Here is a 17,538-nt window from a genome sequence, read left to right as displayed (position 1 = left end):
TTAGAATTATATTTGTAGTTTATGGTGTATATAATTTTTATACTTTCATAAACAGATAGGTTTCATTATCATCTCTCAGTATGGAAATAAACGAGAGTTGTTAGAAAAGCCACTTTCTCAAATTTTTCCACGTTTTCTAGAAACTCGAGAGAGATTAAGGAGAATAGAAATTAGAGAAGACCACTGTGAGTCTCTTCCAGCGTCTCAGATATCTTCTCTAATCTCGCTGGGGCCTCGAAAAAAGCTGAAGAAGAACGCCAGACGTATCCAAAAAATTGGAGACCCTCGGTTCTCGTTACCAGTTCCCTTCCGCGGTACGAATGACGGAGGCGAGGCTCGTCCGACCGCTCGAAGACCATTTCGCGCTCGGTGGCGTTTCTTCTCGCGGGGTCCGCGTCGTTTTTAGCGGCGACCAATCGTCCTTAACTTCCGCGGTGATGTACGGCCACTTTCCTCCGGTTGACAGTTACGGTAGTCGATACAACCGCGCTACCAGAGGCCTCCATCTCTTTCTTCTCGTTTGCGCTTTTTCCGCCGCGAGCGGAACACGCGCGACTCGGCGCGAGCACTTCGCTCCCGGTGATTCGCACGCGCTACCGAGAGGCTAGGAAAGGACAAAGAACTACCGAGGAACAGTTAAGCAATCCAGTAGAAGAACCCATGACTTCTACCGCGACCCTTACAAAGCTCTGACGAAGCTGAAAGATTCGAGATTCGATGAATCTTCTTCGAGCAGATGATCTATCGTCACTGATCGGTTCAGATCGCTAGTACGACTCTGAATTCGTTCGGAGAAACCTATTACCAATCAAGGGTCAAGTGAAAAGTATCTAACGACCGAGGCCTTCTATAACAGGAGAAGTAGAAAGCGCGGTCTCTGTCTCGACATTCATGAACTTCGATCAGAAGCTGCTTAATCGTCGGATTCGCAAACACTGTTTATTGTGAAAGAGTAGCGGACTCGATTTCACGGGGAATGAGGGGAGGACACGTGAAACTGTAGCGCGAATTAATGCTCCTGCACCTGTTCGCCGCGCGGCGTTTACTTGGTCTGCGGCTTTCTTGCGGCCGCTCTCGCGCGCCTCGCTCGAAAAGACACGCGCGGCTGATGTGGTCGGTGTGCGGAGTAATAACCGCGTGGCATGCAAGAGAGCGCGTTGCGTGCCTCCAGTGACAGACGTAAAGACAGGAGGTGAGCGAGAAAGCAACCCCGGCAAACTCTCTCCGCCCGTGCCGACACTCCCTTTTTAAGAACCGTTTCCTCCTCGTAAGTGTGACTGCTTTCTGCTCCTCAAACAGAATGCCAAATCCAAGCGGAAGGGGACGAATATGCGAAGAATGAATTGGACTTCTGCACTTGCCTGTGCGACACTTTTTTAGAGTCGCGTATAGCTATGTCTAAAACAGTTTATCTAAAGAAATTTGAGAAGAATCATGGCCATCGAAGTCTCTTTTATGGACTATCCTCGAGTCCTTCCTTAAACCAGGCTCGCAAGCTTGCAAATAACAGGGAAATTTTGGCGAAATTCTCACGAAGGCCAGGGCGAACAGGCGCGGTCTCAATTACCAACAGGCGGAACCGGAAACAGCAGCGGGCCTGCTATACAGTGACGGTCCATTCATTCTCGTCTCGTCGCGAGACACAGACGCGAATCCCTCCGACTTGGGCTCCGCTTCCTACAACACTCTTTCGCCTCGAACCCGACCGCTCAATTATGGCCTTTATTATTAGCGTGCTACTCCAGTCGCCGCTCATTATGCGCCGCTCTTCTCTGATAACGAAACGCACGGGCGAACAGTAATGACCGTTTATCTCGACACGCGGCCCGACTCCTGTTTCGATCGAGCCGTTTGGCTCAAATGGAACTATCGGTCGCAACACGCGCCAACTGATTTTTAATTGCGTCGTTGCACGATGCGATTGAAACCATTTCGCCCAGACATAGAATCGTAATGAAGTACTAAGAAGTCGCGTGTTATTAATTCTGATCGGAGGAATTAAGTCGTCCTGGGGAAATTTACTCGACGTGAGGCAGAAGGGGTATCGTGACACTTTGTCGAGGTAGTTTCAGGGTTAATCAGATGCTTCCAAGGTGAAATCCACACTCCTCTGGGTAACAGGTTATTACCATTGATTAATAGTATCAAATTTGCAAGATTTTATTGCATTATTCTTCTAGAAATGGCGTAATTCATTTTTAGTCATTGGAGATACTTTTACTGCAAAGTCAGAAAGATCAGAGTTGCTTCATCTGATCTAACCTTCTCATTCTCGCCCCAAAAATTCATCTCTCCACTTCAAGAGCAACAAAATTGCTCCCTAATATCCCTAAAAGATAAAAGCATATCTCGCCTCGGGAAAATCACTCTGTCCCAAAAAGTGTTCCCACATCCCGCGGAAATCTATATTTGATCACCTGCGGGACCATAAGCAGAACGATGGTAAGGCACCGCGGCATCGGCACCGACGTTTTTCCCTTCGCGCAAGCGTCTCCGTGTCTGGCAGGTTCTCGCAAGAATTTGCATCGCGATGGTTCGACCGACCTCGTTAAATATGGATGCATTTTACGTATATGGATCCATATTCCGAGAAAGGGGAGCACGGTGTGTGCTCCCTCGGTGATGCACGAGCTAGGGAGCACGTGACACGGGTGTGGCAACCGGTGAATATCCCGGACGCGGACGAAACCGACTGACAGACGGCGAACCGCATGTCACGGCCTCTCTGGCTCGTCTTATCGCGCCTCTGGATCGGATCCACCCTCGCCAAGGGGTCGCGGCGACGCTGGCTGCTCTGTTACGTTTGGACTTCAGTTTGCTCTAGTTTAGTTCCTCCAGGAGGATTTACTGTAGAACGAAGTATTTAGTCTGCTGTCAATTGCATTCACCTACACCTTTTATCCAGTTCTCAAAATACTAGTTATGAACTCGTTTCAAATTTTAGTCCTCTTGCAAATCAGTACTGTCTTGAAAGGGAGCTCTAAAGTTTGTGAACCAAGGCACTCGAGATCATTTCTAAGTAGTACCTGTAATTATTTTCTTTCGTTCGATGAAGGGACAGCAATCACCAGATGGTCCAATTTCCCAAATGACAATTTTCTATGGCGAAAAGCGGCGTTTTCATGGTCTACCGAATTTCGGGAGGCTTTCGGCGTTTCCCTCATTCGATCATGTGCTCGCCGTATGCGTGCGCTGGTATGCGTCACGCGATGCCTGTGTGAACGCGTTAACATATGTGGGCAGAGTGGTCGCTATCAAGGCTTCGTCCGTTCGGCTACTCTCTCTATCTCTGACTCTCTCTCGCTCTCTGGTAGTCAGTGGTTCTCACGGGCGACAATCTGGCCGTCAATTTCGGTCGTTAAATCCTCAGGATGAAGATTGCAATTCAGATGGAGTACACCCTCCATTTAGATCGAATCACCCACCTATGTTGCGTTCCATCCAAATATTTTTGGTGTCTGTGACGAAGGAATCTCTGTACAAGAAGATGCATTCAATTTCGCGTTAGTCTCATGACTAGGCACATGAGGGTTCATTAGGCATTGACTACTAAAGAATGGGAATACCCACATGTGACTCAAAAAAAAAGCTAGGCTCTTAAGCTCCTAAATCCCTAATCAAGGCTCATCAGCACGTAGCACATTTCTAGTCCATAAAACCTAAACTCTTTAAACGAAGCTAGAAACTATATCTCGATAATAATAACAGTGGTCAATGGCCGCCGCAAGAAGTGTAAAGTGCAAAGGCATCTCGCGAGAAACGGCATAAAAAGAGAGGCTACCATTTGTCTTATCGCTTCATTACCTACACTCATCGCACTGAATAATGAATGAACGATCATTGTCGCGTTCTCCAGCAGAATGGCGAAAGAAACGGAGGCCCGTTTCCCCTCGGTCACCGGGGCGTCTTTAACGACTCAAAAGCACTCGAGCTCGCGCGCACCGCTCGTGAACCCTCGATTATTTTTCGCTAACGAACGTATATAATGGCGGACGGTAGCTGGGTGTCACTGTCCACGCTTAATGCGATCGTCGTTCACGATAAGATGCTGCTGCCTCTTGGCAATCGTTAGCAGTCCGTTCGTCCCGTACGCACGCGCCCCGCCACGTTCGCGCGGCCGCGCGTCCGATAAAAATTCGCGGTCCCTCTCGTTAAAACCGCCGCGAACGATCTGCCGGTCCTGCCTGACCGACGCTGTATATTCAATTTGCATTGTAAATCCGCCGCCACACGGTATCGATCTATCCTTTCTTTCGTCCCAGACGGAGCCAACATAGGGGAACTGCAACAGCAGTTCAAGCCGCTGATAACAGAAACGGGGTTGAACGAGATAGAGAATTTCGGCTCGGCCGAGTTTCTGATATTAAACAGAAAAGAGAAAAAGATCGTCCTGAGATCATTGAACTTTTTCCAAGAATCTTACCACCGCTATGTTTCCTGGAACAATAAAAGCAACGTTAATTCTCTGGGTAAATAAAACTACTTCACACGCAAGGTCCAATTGCCTCGAATCGTTCGCCATCGCGAAAAGAGCGAATCTCGGCGAGTCGATTGCGGAAAATCGTCAATAACGCGCTCGTTACGGAGATCAGCTTTCCGTCGATTAAGAAAGGGGAAAAGAAGCAAGTAAAAGCCGCGAAGGACGAGGAGAAGGTAACGCGGCGATGGTAGGGGTAGGCTGAGGGGTGAGGGGGAGAGACGTGGCTGCCTTATCCCGAGGGAGGCGAAGGCAACACGGGAAACCAATTAGCCGAGGAACGCCGCCACCGTGCCACTAGATATGAGTCCGAGCTTCGTACCGTATTCGCTCGAGCAGCTCGCTGGTTTGACCGCGTTGTTACCGCTGGCCTGGCTCCCGTTATCGTTACCTGCGAACCCTGTAGACGCAAGGCCTCGATTCGACGTCGCTTAATATCCTCTTCCTTCTGCCAGCGAGCAGTCCCAGCGGTGCCCAGAGATACCAGTTTTATTTCGCTCGGGTATCTAACAGAGAAGCTTCGCAATGTACGATTTCAAACCTGAAGAAATGTTGAGTATTTGTGGGAAGGATTTTGGATTAATGGTCGGGATTGAGATAGAGGAAATGGAGAATCGTTTAATTTTCAAGGGAAATTTTGAAATTGAAATTCGTGAAGAAATTCAATCTCAATGTTTTTACCTGTGGAACTTTGGACTATGGAAGAATAGTTCTAGACTTATTTAGCATTTATTTAAGCTTCCTAAAGATTCTTCTGTTTTGATAGAGTCTGTTTACTATTCAATTTTTATTCTGGATACTGTGTTTTTATTTCTAGAACTATCTAATCAGATCTTTTTATGATCAGCTTCTCACTCGTATAAGGAATATTAACGGTCCATAATGAGAATTCTCGTATCTGTCAATGGCTACCCATGTAATAGCGAATCACCTTATCGTTATCTATATTATCGTCGAAACGGTCCTCCCAACACCGAAACGTCGAAATAATTTCTCGCAGTCGGCGCGTAGACGGTGCTCGTTTGGTGAACGTGAAACTGGTCAAACGACAGAGGGATTTCGGCGCAAAAATAGCTCCGAGGGCGTGATTCACAGTTTTCACCGATCCCGCTCGATCTCTCCGACGATCCTCTCGATTTTAGCTACCGAGTCGGGGGCCAGGAGACGATCGTCGAATTGTAAATCGCTAAATTCGAATTCGTAGGAGCCGGGTTTTTCGACTTGTCGCCGCGTGCTTTTTCGAACGAGCGACGATCATTTGGGAGTCTAATTTATACGGCGGCTAAATGAAACCGAACGCGTTGACCGACGGGTGGGACGCGTCTGCAAATCTTCGTGACTCTTCAGTGGACCGAGGAGTCGAGGGGGAAGGAGCTCCTCTAAAGGAGAAAAGAGAAGGCAGTATGTTGTGATTAGGGAGGAATGTTGATTAGATCCATCAGCTGGTCGAGTGCCGGCCCTCCTCCTTCGCTGAAGCTTCTTGAAACCCTCGCTTGACCCGGCCACGTATCCTTCAGACCTTCAGATGCTACACGATGAGACCCTTTGTCCAAGATCGCTTCCTCGCTCGAATCTTTTCAACAATTAACTTTCTACGATTATACGCAGTCGATTCGATAGCGCCTGAACCATCAGGCCTCTGCTGGCGTCCCGTTCAGACGTTCTATCGATTTATGTCATCGATCTTCGCGGCCATCCCGTATTCCAAGGAGGTAGCGATTCTTGACGTCGAAAGCACGAGGCTCGACGACACTCGTTGCCGAACAAAGACGGAACGGCAGCGCGTATGCGAGCGACGCAGCGTCGACTGTCAATACGTAATTGCTCTGGCATTTATCACACCCGTGGCTAGGCTTTTCGTCGGCGTGGCTGACATGATAGAGGAAAAGGAGAATTTAAAAATTCTCGCCAATACTCTGGTCAGTGAAGGTTTGAAATTCTGGGCGATTCACAATTTCAAGCGATCGAGTTAAGTGAACCTTAAGGTATGAGATTATCTGAGAGTGCACCTATCATAAATTATTCTTGAAAGTCAAGTTTAGATACTAATGTGTTATGTAATAAATTGAAGAGTACATTTTACTGCAATATAAAAGCATTTAGTAAGTTGTAACAGGTTCTTCTGAACTCTTTCAGGTGTCAGATCTAGTCTCAGTAGAGTTAGCGATGCGTTTATGTTAGACCGCAGGATGTTTTTTGACCGATGCCATAGAATATTGAGAGTGCTCGTGAAAGTAACTATGTATCGAGAAATTAGATGTCTGCGTAGACTTACAGTGGAGCTGCAGTGCTCTACTTACGGTAGGAACGAGGGGAATTCCATTACGTTGGAAAATGTAAATATAATTGTACCGTGCTGACATAACGGTAAGATAATCCGTCGAGCGGAGGCGCTGCGTCCGCAATAAATCGTAATTTATGATACCCGCGCGGTATCGTCGAGAAATTCAAGACAGCGCAGGGACTCTTCTTCAGCTGCTCTCTCTGTTTCTCGCCCAAGGATTCCGCGTTGCCCTCGACCCTCGCTATCGCGGCCAGTCCATGTCCGCTTCTCCACCTTCTCCTCGACAAGAAATGGGCCTAGGCGAGCTGAGACTCCGAGACGTCTGTCGGCCTCGACGTCAGTGCATTGCTACCAGCGGCTGATATTTGAGGCTCTGACTCGGAAATGATACGATGGTCCGAGAGGCTAGTGCCGTTTGGAACGAGTCGAGTAACGAGAGAGAAAGAAATATGCTCCATAATAAAGACAGAGTGCGTGCCCATGTCATGTTTGTGACGGGGACGCAGCGCCCATACTTTCGATTAAGATAGTATAAACAGTTGATACGCTGCTCGTTGCGCTCATTATAATACAAGCTTAATTGAAACGGAGAGCTGAAACAATCCGTAGGAAGTGGACTAATGAGGGTCAGATCACGTGAACATCGCATAAGCAGTACTGTTTACATCTCCCTTATCTATGACACGAATGAAGTACAGAAAGATAGGAGTCATTGAACAGCCCAGTGCCACAGGAAGAGTTCTCGTTTCTACAGGCTCAAACGTGTTGCAATTCATGGTACCAAATTCTAAGTTCCACGAAATTCTGTTCATTTTTACTTACCTCCGCATTATTAGCTAAACTTTCCGACAGAACTATACGTATTCTGAGTTCTGCGTGAATGCAAACTCCTCGTAACTTCCAACTCCGCGATTCCAATACCACTTTACGCTCATTCCACTCTTCATCGCGAAACCTATGAATCGACGCTGTGACTCTCGAAATGCTCCAGTATGTACAGGTACCTTCAGAATCCTCTCGATACTAGACAGCCTTGACATCAACAGTCTCTCCATTGAACCCTCTCTCTTCTCTATTTCTCCTCGCCGGGCAACGCCTCAACGCTTTTCTCTGCCGAGCACCAATAAATTAATTGCCAGAGATTTACGTATCTCGCCCGTAAACCAGTCACCGAGACTAATGCTCGGCCGCTAATTACATAATTATACGGCATTATGTTACGACGACCAATTAATACGTGGGTACAATGACTCGGAGGCGCGGTGGATCGCGCGAGCGCGTAAGTCATCGGCTCGCGATCGGCAGGCGATAGTCGGAGAGCGGACGAGCACAGCGCAACGCATCGCGCGGCGCCACTTCGCCACTGGGATTATAATTTATTGTCCGCGCGGTTGACGCCGCTCGCACGCCCGCCTATCATTCGTCTTCCTCCCGACACAGCGACCCTGACGTTTCGGATCCTTGAACTTTCGACGAGCGAGAGCGCGATTCGATTCGATTCGAGACTCGCGCCCGTTTGACCTGCCATGCTTACAATAGAAAGCTCCTTTGCTGTGATTAACGTTTCGATCTTCTGTGCTTCGAGGAGATGCAGTTACTATGGTTGTATAAATTGAGATTTGAAAATTAGAGGGCTGGAAAAATTGGTAGGTACGTGATCGAAAGTGGTGTTAACCGAAGGCTGATATGATGGAGTCATAGGAATAACTTAAGCTCTACTAAAAATTTGTTAACTATAGGTATACCAAGGTAGAGTTGTTCAAGGACCTCAACACAATCAAATTCAATTTTTCAAATTTCAAATTTTCGAATATTCAACTTTTTAAATATTCAAATTTTCAAATATTCAAATTTTGAATTTATAAATTTTTGAAATCTTTTTATACTAAGGTAGGATTATAAGCTATTCATTAGAGAATGTCGAGTTAACCCTTTGACTTACGGTTTCTCTTAGAAAAGCCAGAAGTGTCTGACTAGGTATCGTGGACCCCTTCGATTCTTCCCCTCACAATATTCAACACATATCTACATAATTCTTCCCACAAACATGACTCTCTATAAAACAAGGAATAAACACATCACTACAAACTTCTCCCCCTCCTTTTCTCATTGACAAACAAATCAGCCTTACCAAAAATCACACATCACGATTTTTTGCCCAAAATTTCAAATAATTCCTGACCCAGATACGGGTCCAATTTCGTTACTGATTACGTTTACCCTGAAACTGATGGACCACCATGATGGTCACTCTATGTCGTCGCTTTTCTTCCGACAGTGACGCTTCTGATCAGTCGTCGCTTTCCCTCCGCGACGAGGGCAGGGACAGGGGACACGAGTTAGCGAGCGGGGGTGGAATATGAGATGCGGGCAACTGATTTATTTAAGGGGCAGACCAGACATCCGGTTGTTCGAATTACGCTTTAAGAGCGCCTGTAGACGGAGCAGCGTGTCAGAATGGCGAGAGGAGAGGAGAGGAGAGCGAGAGAGGCAACAAGGTGGAACGAGAGCGCGTAGCCTGTCGACCCGTTAACCGTTTATCATTGCATCGACACAAGTCACGCAGTGGACCCTTGCTCCGCTGTCCATTTAAAAAACGAGAAAGAGGATCGGGCTTTTAGTAGGAAGTGACGTCATCATCGGTGTCGTCGCGCTGCCCGAGATATCTATATTGATTCGCGGCTCCCTGCCTCTTTATGAAAGACTATCAAGGGTGAAACAGTTGAATTTTTTCTTAATAAAACTGAACCTTGATTTTCTTCTTGATTAAGTTTCTTTGATGATGAAGGAATCAGCACTGATCCCATTTTTCCTGAAACTCTTCAAAAATGATGAACATCGGTATCGATGTCTCGCTGATCGTTTTCCGTAGGCAGTAAATCGCTGGCATAGGAGGAATTTATTGACTGTTTAAGTGACGTAAGAGCGCGTAATCGATTCGTCGGCGCGCTCAGCGTCTTCCACACGCAATTACTCGATTCGAACGATCGCGGCCGACAAGATGATCTTCACCTCGAAGGCGACAATGACAACCAGCACCCTTTGTTTCGTACTTGGGCGCTAGTAGGAAGCAATCCAGCGACAACCGATGCATTATTAATGTCCCCCCTTCGCTTGTTACCGCTCTTGTACATGCTCGCTCGACGTATATCCTCTGCGTGTCCGGGACAAGTGATCGCACGGCCCTCTAATGAAAATTAAGACGTTCTCAGCGGAAGTTATTCCGAATCAATTAACACACCTACTGATACAGTAGAGAGATTACTACAGTACGTTAGAGAGATTAGAATTGTCGACGATTCAGTCATTAGACGTCACAAAATGGACTAATTGTCAGAATCTACGCACCTAATTATGAACAATTTTTGTCGGGAAGCTGTTTCATCTAGTAGAATTATTATATCTCTCGAATAATACTGTCATTACGTATCTAATATGGAGAATGTTCGTCTACACGAAAATGAGGAGATCGATCGTGACTAGAGGAGGTCGGATAAGAATCCCAGGGCTAGTTGGAGCGAGCTGGTATCACGAAGCGAAATGTCTGGATATATCACGTCTACCGCAGCAACAATGAGTGACAGCTACTCCCACATGCTGTCATAGGCGTCATCTTCGCGATAATGTACTGACTCGCTCCCTCTCTCGATTGCCCGCTCTCGTATCTGGTTAAAATCGTTACACGGTCAAATCTATAGGACCTTCCTGCTCGGAGACACATAACGAGGACGTGTGTCCGTCGACGAAAGACCGGTCGAGAGACTTCCCGACCCGTCCACTCTGCGATTCTACTGTTATTCGCCTTCGAGATGGGCTCGTGCGACGAACATTTAAATTCCATACGGTACCAACGCCATATTTTCCATACAATCGAAGGATTTCATTTAAATTTCCAGGGGACAAGGAATATTCAGAGACAAAAATAAGAGAAGAATTTTTCTTTATGGTTCTTGAACCTTGTGGCAATACCTAATGCAAAATTGCTTTTGGTGGGTCCACAGCATTTTTAGTAATACAACTTCTTAAATATTTATGAATACCTTGTGTACAAAGATTGATATACGAAGAAGTTATGAACAAGTACAATTATAATAGAATAGAAGAGACCCCACCATCCCAAAGCTTCTCATCCTCCCCAAAACCTAGTAAAATATTCAATAACAATAGTCTCCTCAGAATTCAAATGAAATCAATTCCCTCTGAAAGGTATGAGAGCTCTCACACATGAGTCCTTCGATCAACCCTACTCCTCGTCCATGTAAATATCCACTACCATGTAATCAAAACAAAGTCGATCACCTATAAACCAGCTATCAAAGAAGGACACGAGTTCAGTAGTATTTCATCCGCGATGGAGTTTGGTACCGCGCGAAATCCATTAATCTTCCCTTGTCCCTCGCGATTCGCGAAGGAAACGGCCTGGCACAATAATTAGTCCCAGAAACCGAGGTCCACGGTCCGCTGTCGCGTATTCCCTGCACGGTGCCAGCCGGCAATTTGCCCGCGTGCGTGTGTTTTTCCCAACTTCACGGCCCCGTGATTATCACAACGGCTACACCCGCGGAATAACCGAGCGCTGCGCCGAGTATTCGTAGGACTCGCGCGTCGTCCGAATCGTTTATGCCAGCGGCATTTTCGAGGAGTGGTACGTGTGCTCCGCCTTTAATCGAGATCGAAATCGGCCGCCACGGAGGTGGACTCTCGTCAATGGTATTCCGTGGACGCGCAACGGTACCATGCGCGCTTCAACACGCGCGCCAACGAAATCGCAGTTTACGCAGCGGCAGGGAAGGGCAGGAGGGAGCGTGCGAGGGGAACGATCGCGTCGTGCAATTTCCGCGTGCACGCCTGAAATCGAAAGTGCGAGAATGTTGAACGCGTGGTGTAACAGTGGTTGTTGTTTTGTTGTACCGCAGAGGCCACCCTCCTCGTCGCTGTCGTACCCTGGCGCGGGTGGTAACGACGACGCACGCAGCCCCGGAAGTGGGGGCACACCAGGACCCCTCAGCCAACAGGCGCCCACCAGTTTGGACTCCTCGGACCCCGGTAAGTCGAGCACTGTCTCTTTTTCTTTTTTCGATGATGCGTCGGGGGAACTAGCTTATTCCAATTTTTCAAGTCTTACAGTCTTGGAATCTTGAGATATTGGAGATTCGTTTGTGTACAGTTGAACAGAATAGTAGGATATTTGTGATTTGAATGAGAAGCTAGTTTCCCTTGAGTGTTACACATGTGTATATATGTTTACTTTAGAATTCAAAACTCTGTTATAGAATGCAGGTCTCTTGATTGAAAGCTTCTACTTGAAGCGCAACGTATAAAGTAGATAATAAGCGAAAGATGACATTTCTGTCTCAGCAAATAACTATTCGATTCTGGTAAATTTATGTTTCAACGCTTCATTATTCATAAGACAATTCTGCAAGGTGTACTCGCATCTGAAGTTTAATTTTCGCTCACTAATTAGAGTGAAATTGGATAACAGCAAATGTTGTCACTATTAAGAAATCAGAATTAAGTACGACGTATTAGAATTGATTAATAAAGAGAGATCGACAGAAAGCCTGAAGTGGATTGTCCGCGAGGAAAAGAGAACGTCCAGGGCTAGGCGTGCTAATGACAATATCACGCTACGAGCAACGGGTTGATGACAATCAAGACGCGACTCGTTGGGGACCCCACGGACCTTCTGCACGCCCTTCAAATTTTACGAACACCGACGCGCACGTCAACACTATCAAACCCGCGGCAACGCCAGCGTCGGGGCTAATGAGCAACCCGTCGCATTGGCGTAGCCAGTATTCTCATTTTTTTCTGTAAGAGTCTCTACTCAAATTTTCCACAATTTTGATCATACATTTCACAATACGACTCATTCAAAGTCTGATCTCCTCCTTCATTCAGTTACTCCAAATGGTCCAATCAAAATTAATTATCTCTAAAAATGACCAAAAATTGGCACATTACCTGCCAAATACAGTGTTCCTTGATTTCGTGTGGACTCAGTTTCCACAATGCTATGAAGCCTCGTCTCCAGCCTCATTTCTCGGAAGCACGCGTAGTCAGCGAGTGGTCTGCTCTCGATTTTGCTGACGCTGAGAGAAAAAAAAGTGTGCAGTCAGCAAGAAGAGATCGACGCTGACCACGCGACGAGCCGTCGCTCATGGAAAACAGAGACACATGATGCTCCGTTTCATTCTAACTTTAGTGTGTCTGTGTAAACCAGTTTTTTCTACCAGACTGTCTTCCGCGAAGTAGAAAAAACTGTGTTCAGCTTTTTCTAGCCAAGCCAGAGTATACGCACACTTGGACAGAGCGAAATAGATTATTGCGTTACGTTTGACTCTTATGAATGAGTTCGTCGTGTCTCGTATTGTCTTTCACTGATTTTCATTCGCGTTCATTCGAACCGATCAGTTTTAGAAACTTCGCAATGCGGTAAAGTATTGCCGACCAAGCATTGTTATCACTGAGTAACACGTCAGTTTTGAATTTGACTTCAAGTTAATTAGTCGAGTTTCTTCTGGGTCCCAAATTATAAGTCACACTTTTCAGACTTTAGAGAAGAGCAAATGAAATCTATAGAAACTTTCTAATTCTGATATTAATACAATTTTGACACAAAATGTAAACAATTTCTTAAATGTCATTTTTAAAGATAAGCAGACTTAATATACTCCAACTCTGGGGCCCAGATCGATGTCAATGAGCTTACGAAAATTGTCAATGGCAGCTTCGCTCGCAGCGAAATGAAGGCTCGAGAGGCAACGAGGGTAACGGTTTCGCGACGGCTAGAATCGTGGTGGCGTGGCGCGCCAATGGTTAGCGCGGTCGGGTTCAGTCAGTCACCGGAGGGTATACAAGTTCACGACACCATCCCATAAAGATTCATTAAGGTCCGCCGTCTCTATATTTGCAGTGCCGTGGCAGCGTTATAGAGCCGCGTGGCGTGCCAGCTCGCTACCAGACGCGCGTGTATCCTATAGGTGAGCTCTTGTGCTCGTTCTTCGACTTTTCTGCGCGCGCGTGTGTGCACCACAGTCGAAACGGTTGATCAATAATAATCAAAAGCGTACCCTGGCTCAGGACAAGGAGGAGGGGAATGAATGGCTTTGGAAACGATGCCGCGCGACGCTTAAGTTGTCGCGTCTTCTTCACTCGGGATTCGTCATCGTTCCTCTTCGGATCCTCTCGTTAGGCACTTCCGAGCTTCTGCAAACCACTTCCGCGGGAAATACATTTCCTGTTTAGGGATTCTTTAAGATAGGTCGTCTTTGAGATGGATCTGAAGTGCGGGAAGCGAAACTAGGGGTTAGTAAATGAAGAGTGGTTTGAAGAGGGGATTAGGAAAGGGTAAAATACTAGGATTGAAAGTTCCAGAGTAAAGTAGGTTGTAAGTAGTGAAGTAGTAATGTGGAGATGGCTCGTTTACGACAGAATTTCGAGACATCTGTCGATTAGCTGTTTTGCTTTTGTGCTCACTGCGTTTAATTCCCAGGGAATCTTTAATAAGTACTTAATTTATCATTGCATTAATTTTCCGAAATATCGAAAAATAAATACAGGTCGTAAACTCGACTATATCGACTGCCATTATTAACATTAATAGCGTCAAATATAGCATTTGTATCTCTTTTTCTCCCAAAGTGTAGAATATTAACAGCTAATGTCCGATGCCTGATCTTATCGTTAATTAAGCCTTCTACGAGCACCAACAGCTTCCTGCTGACCCCATCGCCATTCGTAAACGTAAACATTTTCCAGTTGGCAAAAAAGGAAGGAACGCAGCCAGTATGCAAGGTTATTTAATTCCAACACCTGACGATCCCACCCATTCTTCCCGTTAAAAATACCAAGGGTAACAGCTGCGATCCCGTCGCGTATTTGTCATCGGATTTAAAATTCATCGCATGAGAAACGTCGGTGGCGGCCAGTTCGTGACAAGATTTCGATCAGACCTGTTCGTCGCGCGACTCCCCGCTCGTATTAATTAAAGGACATTAAACGGTAACGCAACACCTCGGAATCAAACGTCGTCGCGTTTTATGCGATCAGCACGTAATCGCGAGCTCCGCGCGCTGCTCTCTCCTCTTATCCGCGGGAGTATCTAAACGAGAGCCGCCTTGTCGCGAAATATCGCGATCGTTATCTCATTAGAGCGCGAGAAGTAACAATGAAAACCGAGTAGAACGTGGCGTTGTTCGTCGCGCTGTCCTCGACTAGTCTCGATCTATGCCTGGTTCGTGAGCAGATACCGATCTCCCGCGGCGAGATCTGTCGCGAGTCGAGGATTCTAGCGCGTGGAAAGTCCTGAGCCGAGAGGGGAGAATTCCAAGACGAGGATGACAGGAATTTTCGCGCTACCTGCGCGGCGAGGAGAGAAACGTTTCTAGGTAGAAATGCTGTAATTTGGGACTTTCTCCTCTGATTGGACGGAAATTCACTCCGTTTTTTTAACTATCGCGTTCTCTTGAAATTAGAAGCGAAACGATGCTTAGAAAGTTAACCCTTCGAGATGTTTATTACTAAGTCTACAGACATGGAAAAAAGTCCCAAAGAATTTTTCACAAAAAAGAATATTCATAACTTATGGCTTCAGATTATAAAAGGTCCACGTCTAGACTGAGTAGTATCATAATTTCATTTTGCCGTGGCGATATGAATCAGTCTTACACGGAGAATACAATTTTTTGCTCGCATCGCTCATACGCCCAAGATTCCTGTTTTCGTCAGCCCCTGTGACCTCAGTACAAAGAGGTCCCTGTTTCCTGAACACTTGTAGTCCACCAACGCAGTTCGAGAATTTTTGTACAGCCTCTACAATTTCTAAACAGAGAAGCCGTAATGATATTTCAAGTTTCCCAAGAACGTCCACAAGTGGCTGGAACTTAGGAGCACTCGGTAACAGTAAACAACTTCGCCTGCAGTAATTTCTTCTCTCGCGTGCAAGAATCTCCGCTCAGGCTGTTCTCCTGAAAATCCCCAATTCTCTAGACTAGAATGTGCCCACTCCCCGCTGAGAAGCGCTTTTAAACGCGCGTAGAATCGATTTCCCTCGGTAAACAGGCTAGTACTACATGCTATTCCCTCGTTAATTCTCAATTACAGTATTGTTTATGCTTTCCACGACGCGGGGAGCCGTCTCTCTCTCTGGAGAGGCACGCTATTTTACGTGTGTTTGCACATTTGCAGTGGAATCGATGCGTTCTCCATGGGCAGAGCGCTCTCTCGACATTTTATTCGAATCTTGAAACAGACGATTCGTTCGAAACGCGTAGGAAGATTTTCTCGCATTTCTGGGCTCGAAGAGGACTCGCGGAGTCGCTTGACAGGGTTACCCAACGCCGAGATAGCATCGTGGTCTCATCGAAGTTGTCACCGTCGGACAAGGCATTGGCTCGGCGCCCTTCGGGGGCTTTTCTCCGTCGTTTCGACCCATCTATCGGCCCTTTTCGTCGTTTCCCTCTCGTCCGGGGCTCGTTAACGTGCCGGCTTGTTTGCCGTCAGATATCATCTTCGACGGCCAGTTCACGTTGCCCTTGTCCGCGGCCGTGGAACCTCCGAGTGGACCTAATTTCTATCGTCGAAGGGACGGTGCCAGCATTTGTCCCTTCTTCGTGTATTTCGCTCCTTCTCTACTATAGACACTTTTCTTCGGGCAAGAAATATCGTTCCACGTGAGTAATGGTTTTCAGTTTCCGTTCTCCCCGTTTTCCTTCTTTTTTAAGTTTCTAGGTGTTTTAGAAGTTTGGTGGAAAGAAACTTCGGTATCAGATGTAAGGTCGAAGTCCTCGGTTTCGCAAGGGTAGTCGGTCGATTTCACCGCCAGGTCGTAAACGATGTCGGCGCGATCTTGATCAGCAGCCGTCGATGATTATTCGCTGAGGTAAACTATTAATACACGGCGAAGACTCCAGCGCGCGTGTTTGCGTGTAATCTCGGCCGTCGGGGCGGAATATTTTTCCAGAACGAGCTGGAAACGCGCGTCAGCGACACGTGGGAAGAGCGCGGCTCGGACATTAACATATCGTGTCGCAATCGCTCGCGGATAAACACGTTCCTTCTCTCGTCGAGGCTGGAGGAGATGCTATCTCGACCGCGGCCGATCGATCGCGGTTCGACCTCGATGAACAAAACGCTTTGCACTAGGAAATAGCCGCTTCATCCTTCGTGCTGCTCGCTCTCGCAGAGAGTTCTAATGACGCTTTGAATATTCGGAGGAGATTTCTGTTTAACTCGGTGATTGCTGTACGAACACTACACTGTCTGCTTTTTATATAGTTTCACGCCGGGAGAAGGAAAATAGAAGAATAAACATCTTAAGCTTCTTTATTTCAGTCTGTTTTATTAAGCATACAAATTGCGTGTTGTAAAAACTTCTATTGGATCGTAAGCAGAATATTAATCAGTATATAAGTTCTTTGGATTTTAGAAAAATCTATTTTACCTCCAAGAGATAAAATCATCGTGAACAAACAATATCTACTTGATTTCTAGACCTGATGAGTAGTCATCAACCAGAACCTAATTCCCTCTTTTCAACACAAGTAGAAGAAAATTCCAACCTCCAATCCTCTGACCAGAGGTTTTAATGAGATCTCTGCTTTCAATGGAGTAAACTACACAGAAACACTTGTCTGATGTATTATACTCACATTCCAAACTTTTCACTCCGCCATCACGACGATGTTCCCACAATTTCAATCACGTTCTTCCCAAACTAAATAGGTTCGTTAGCTTAACAAGCCATCGATCTACAATCCAAGCGATCCAGCGA

At 46.5% G+C, this 17,538-nt stretch overlaps 1 protein-coding gene across 3 annotated transcripts in view; it reads left to right on the top strand.

Annotated features, from left to right (window-relative positions):
* The window catches only part of Hth (Meis homeobox homothorax), a 392,475-nt gene that overhangs the window by 96,737 nt on the left and 278,200 nt on the right, over positions 1–17,538 (top strand). For all 3 annotated transcript variants that reach the window (XM_076379358.1, XM_076379359.1, XM_076379357.1), the window contains exon 7: positions 11,678–11,807. In XM_076379358.1, coding sequence (XP_076235473.1) covers positions 11,678–11,807 — 130 coding nt within the window. The remainder of the gene's footprint in view (positions 1–11,677; positions 11,808–17,538) is intronic.

This window comes from Calliopsis andreniformis, chromosome 5, assembly GCF_051401765.1.
Source record: "Calliopsis andreniformis isolate RMS-2024a chromosome 5, iyCalAndr_principal, whole genome shotgun sequence".
NCBI lineage: Eukaryota > Metazoa > Arthropoda > Insecta > Hymenoptera > Andrenidae > Calliopsis > Calliopsis andreniformis.
Note: the sequence above shows the minus strand (reverse complement) of the source record. Positions and strands in the feature narration are given on the sequence as shown.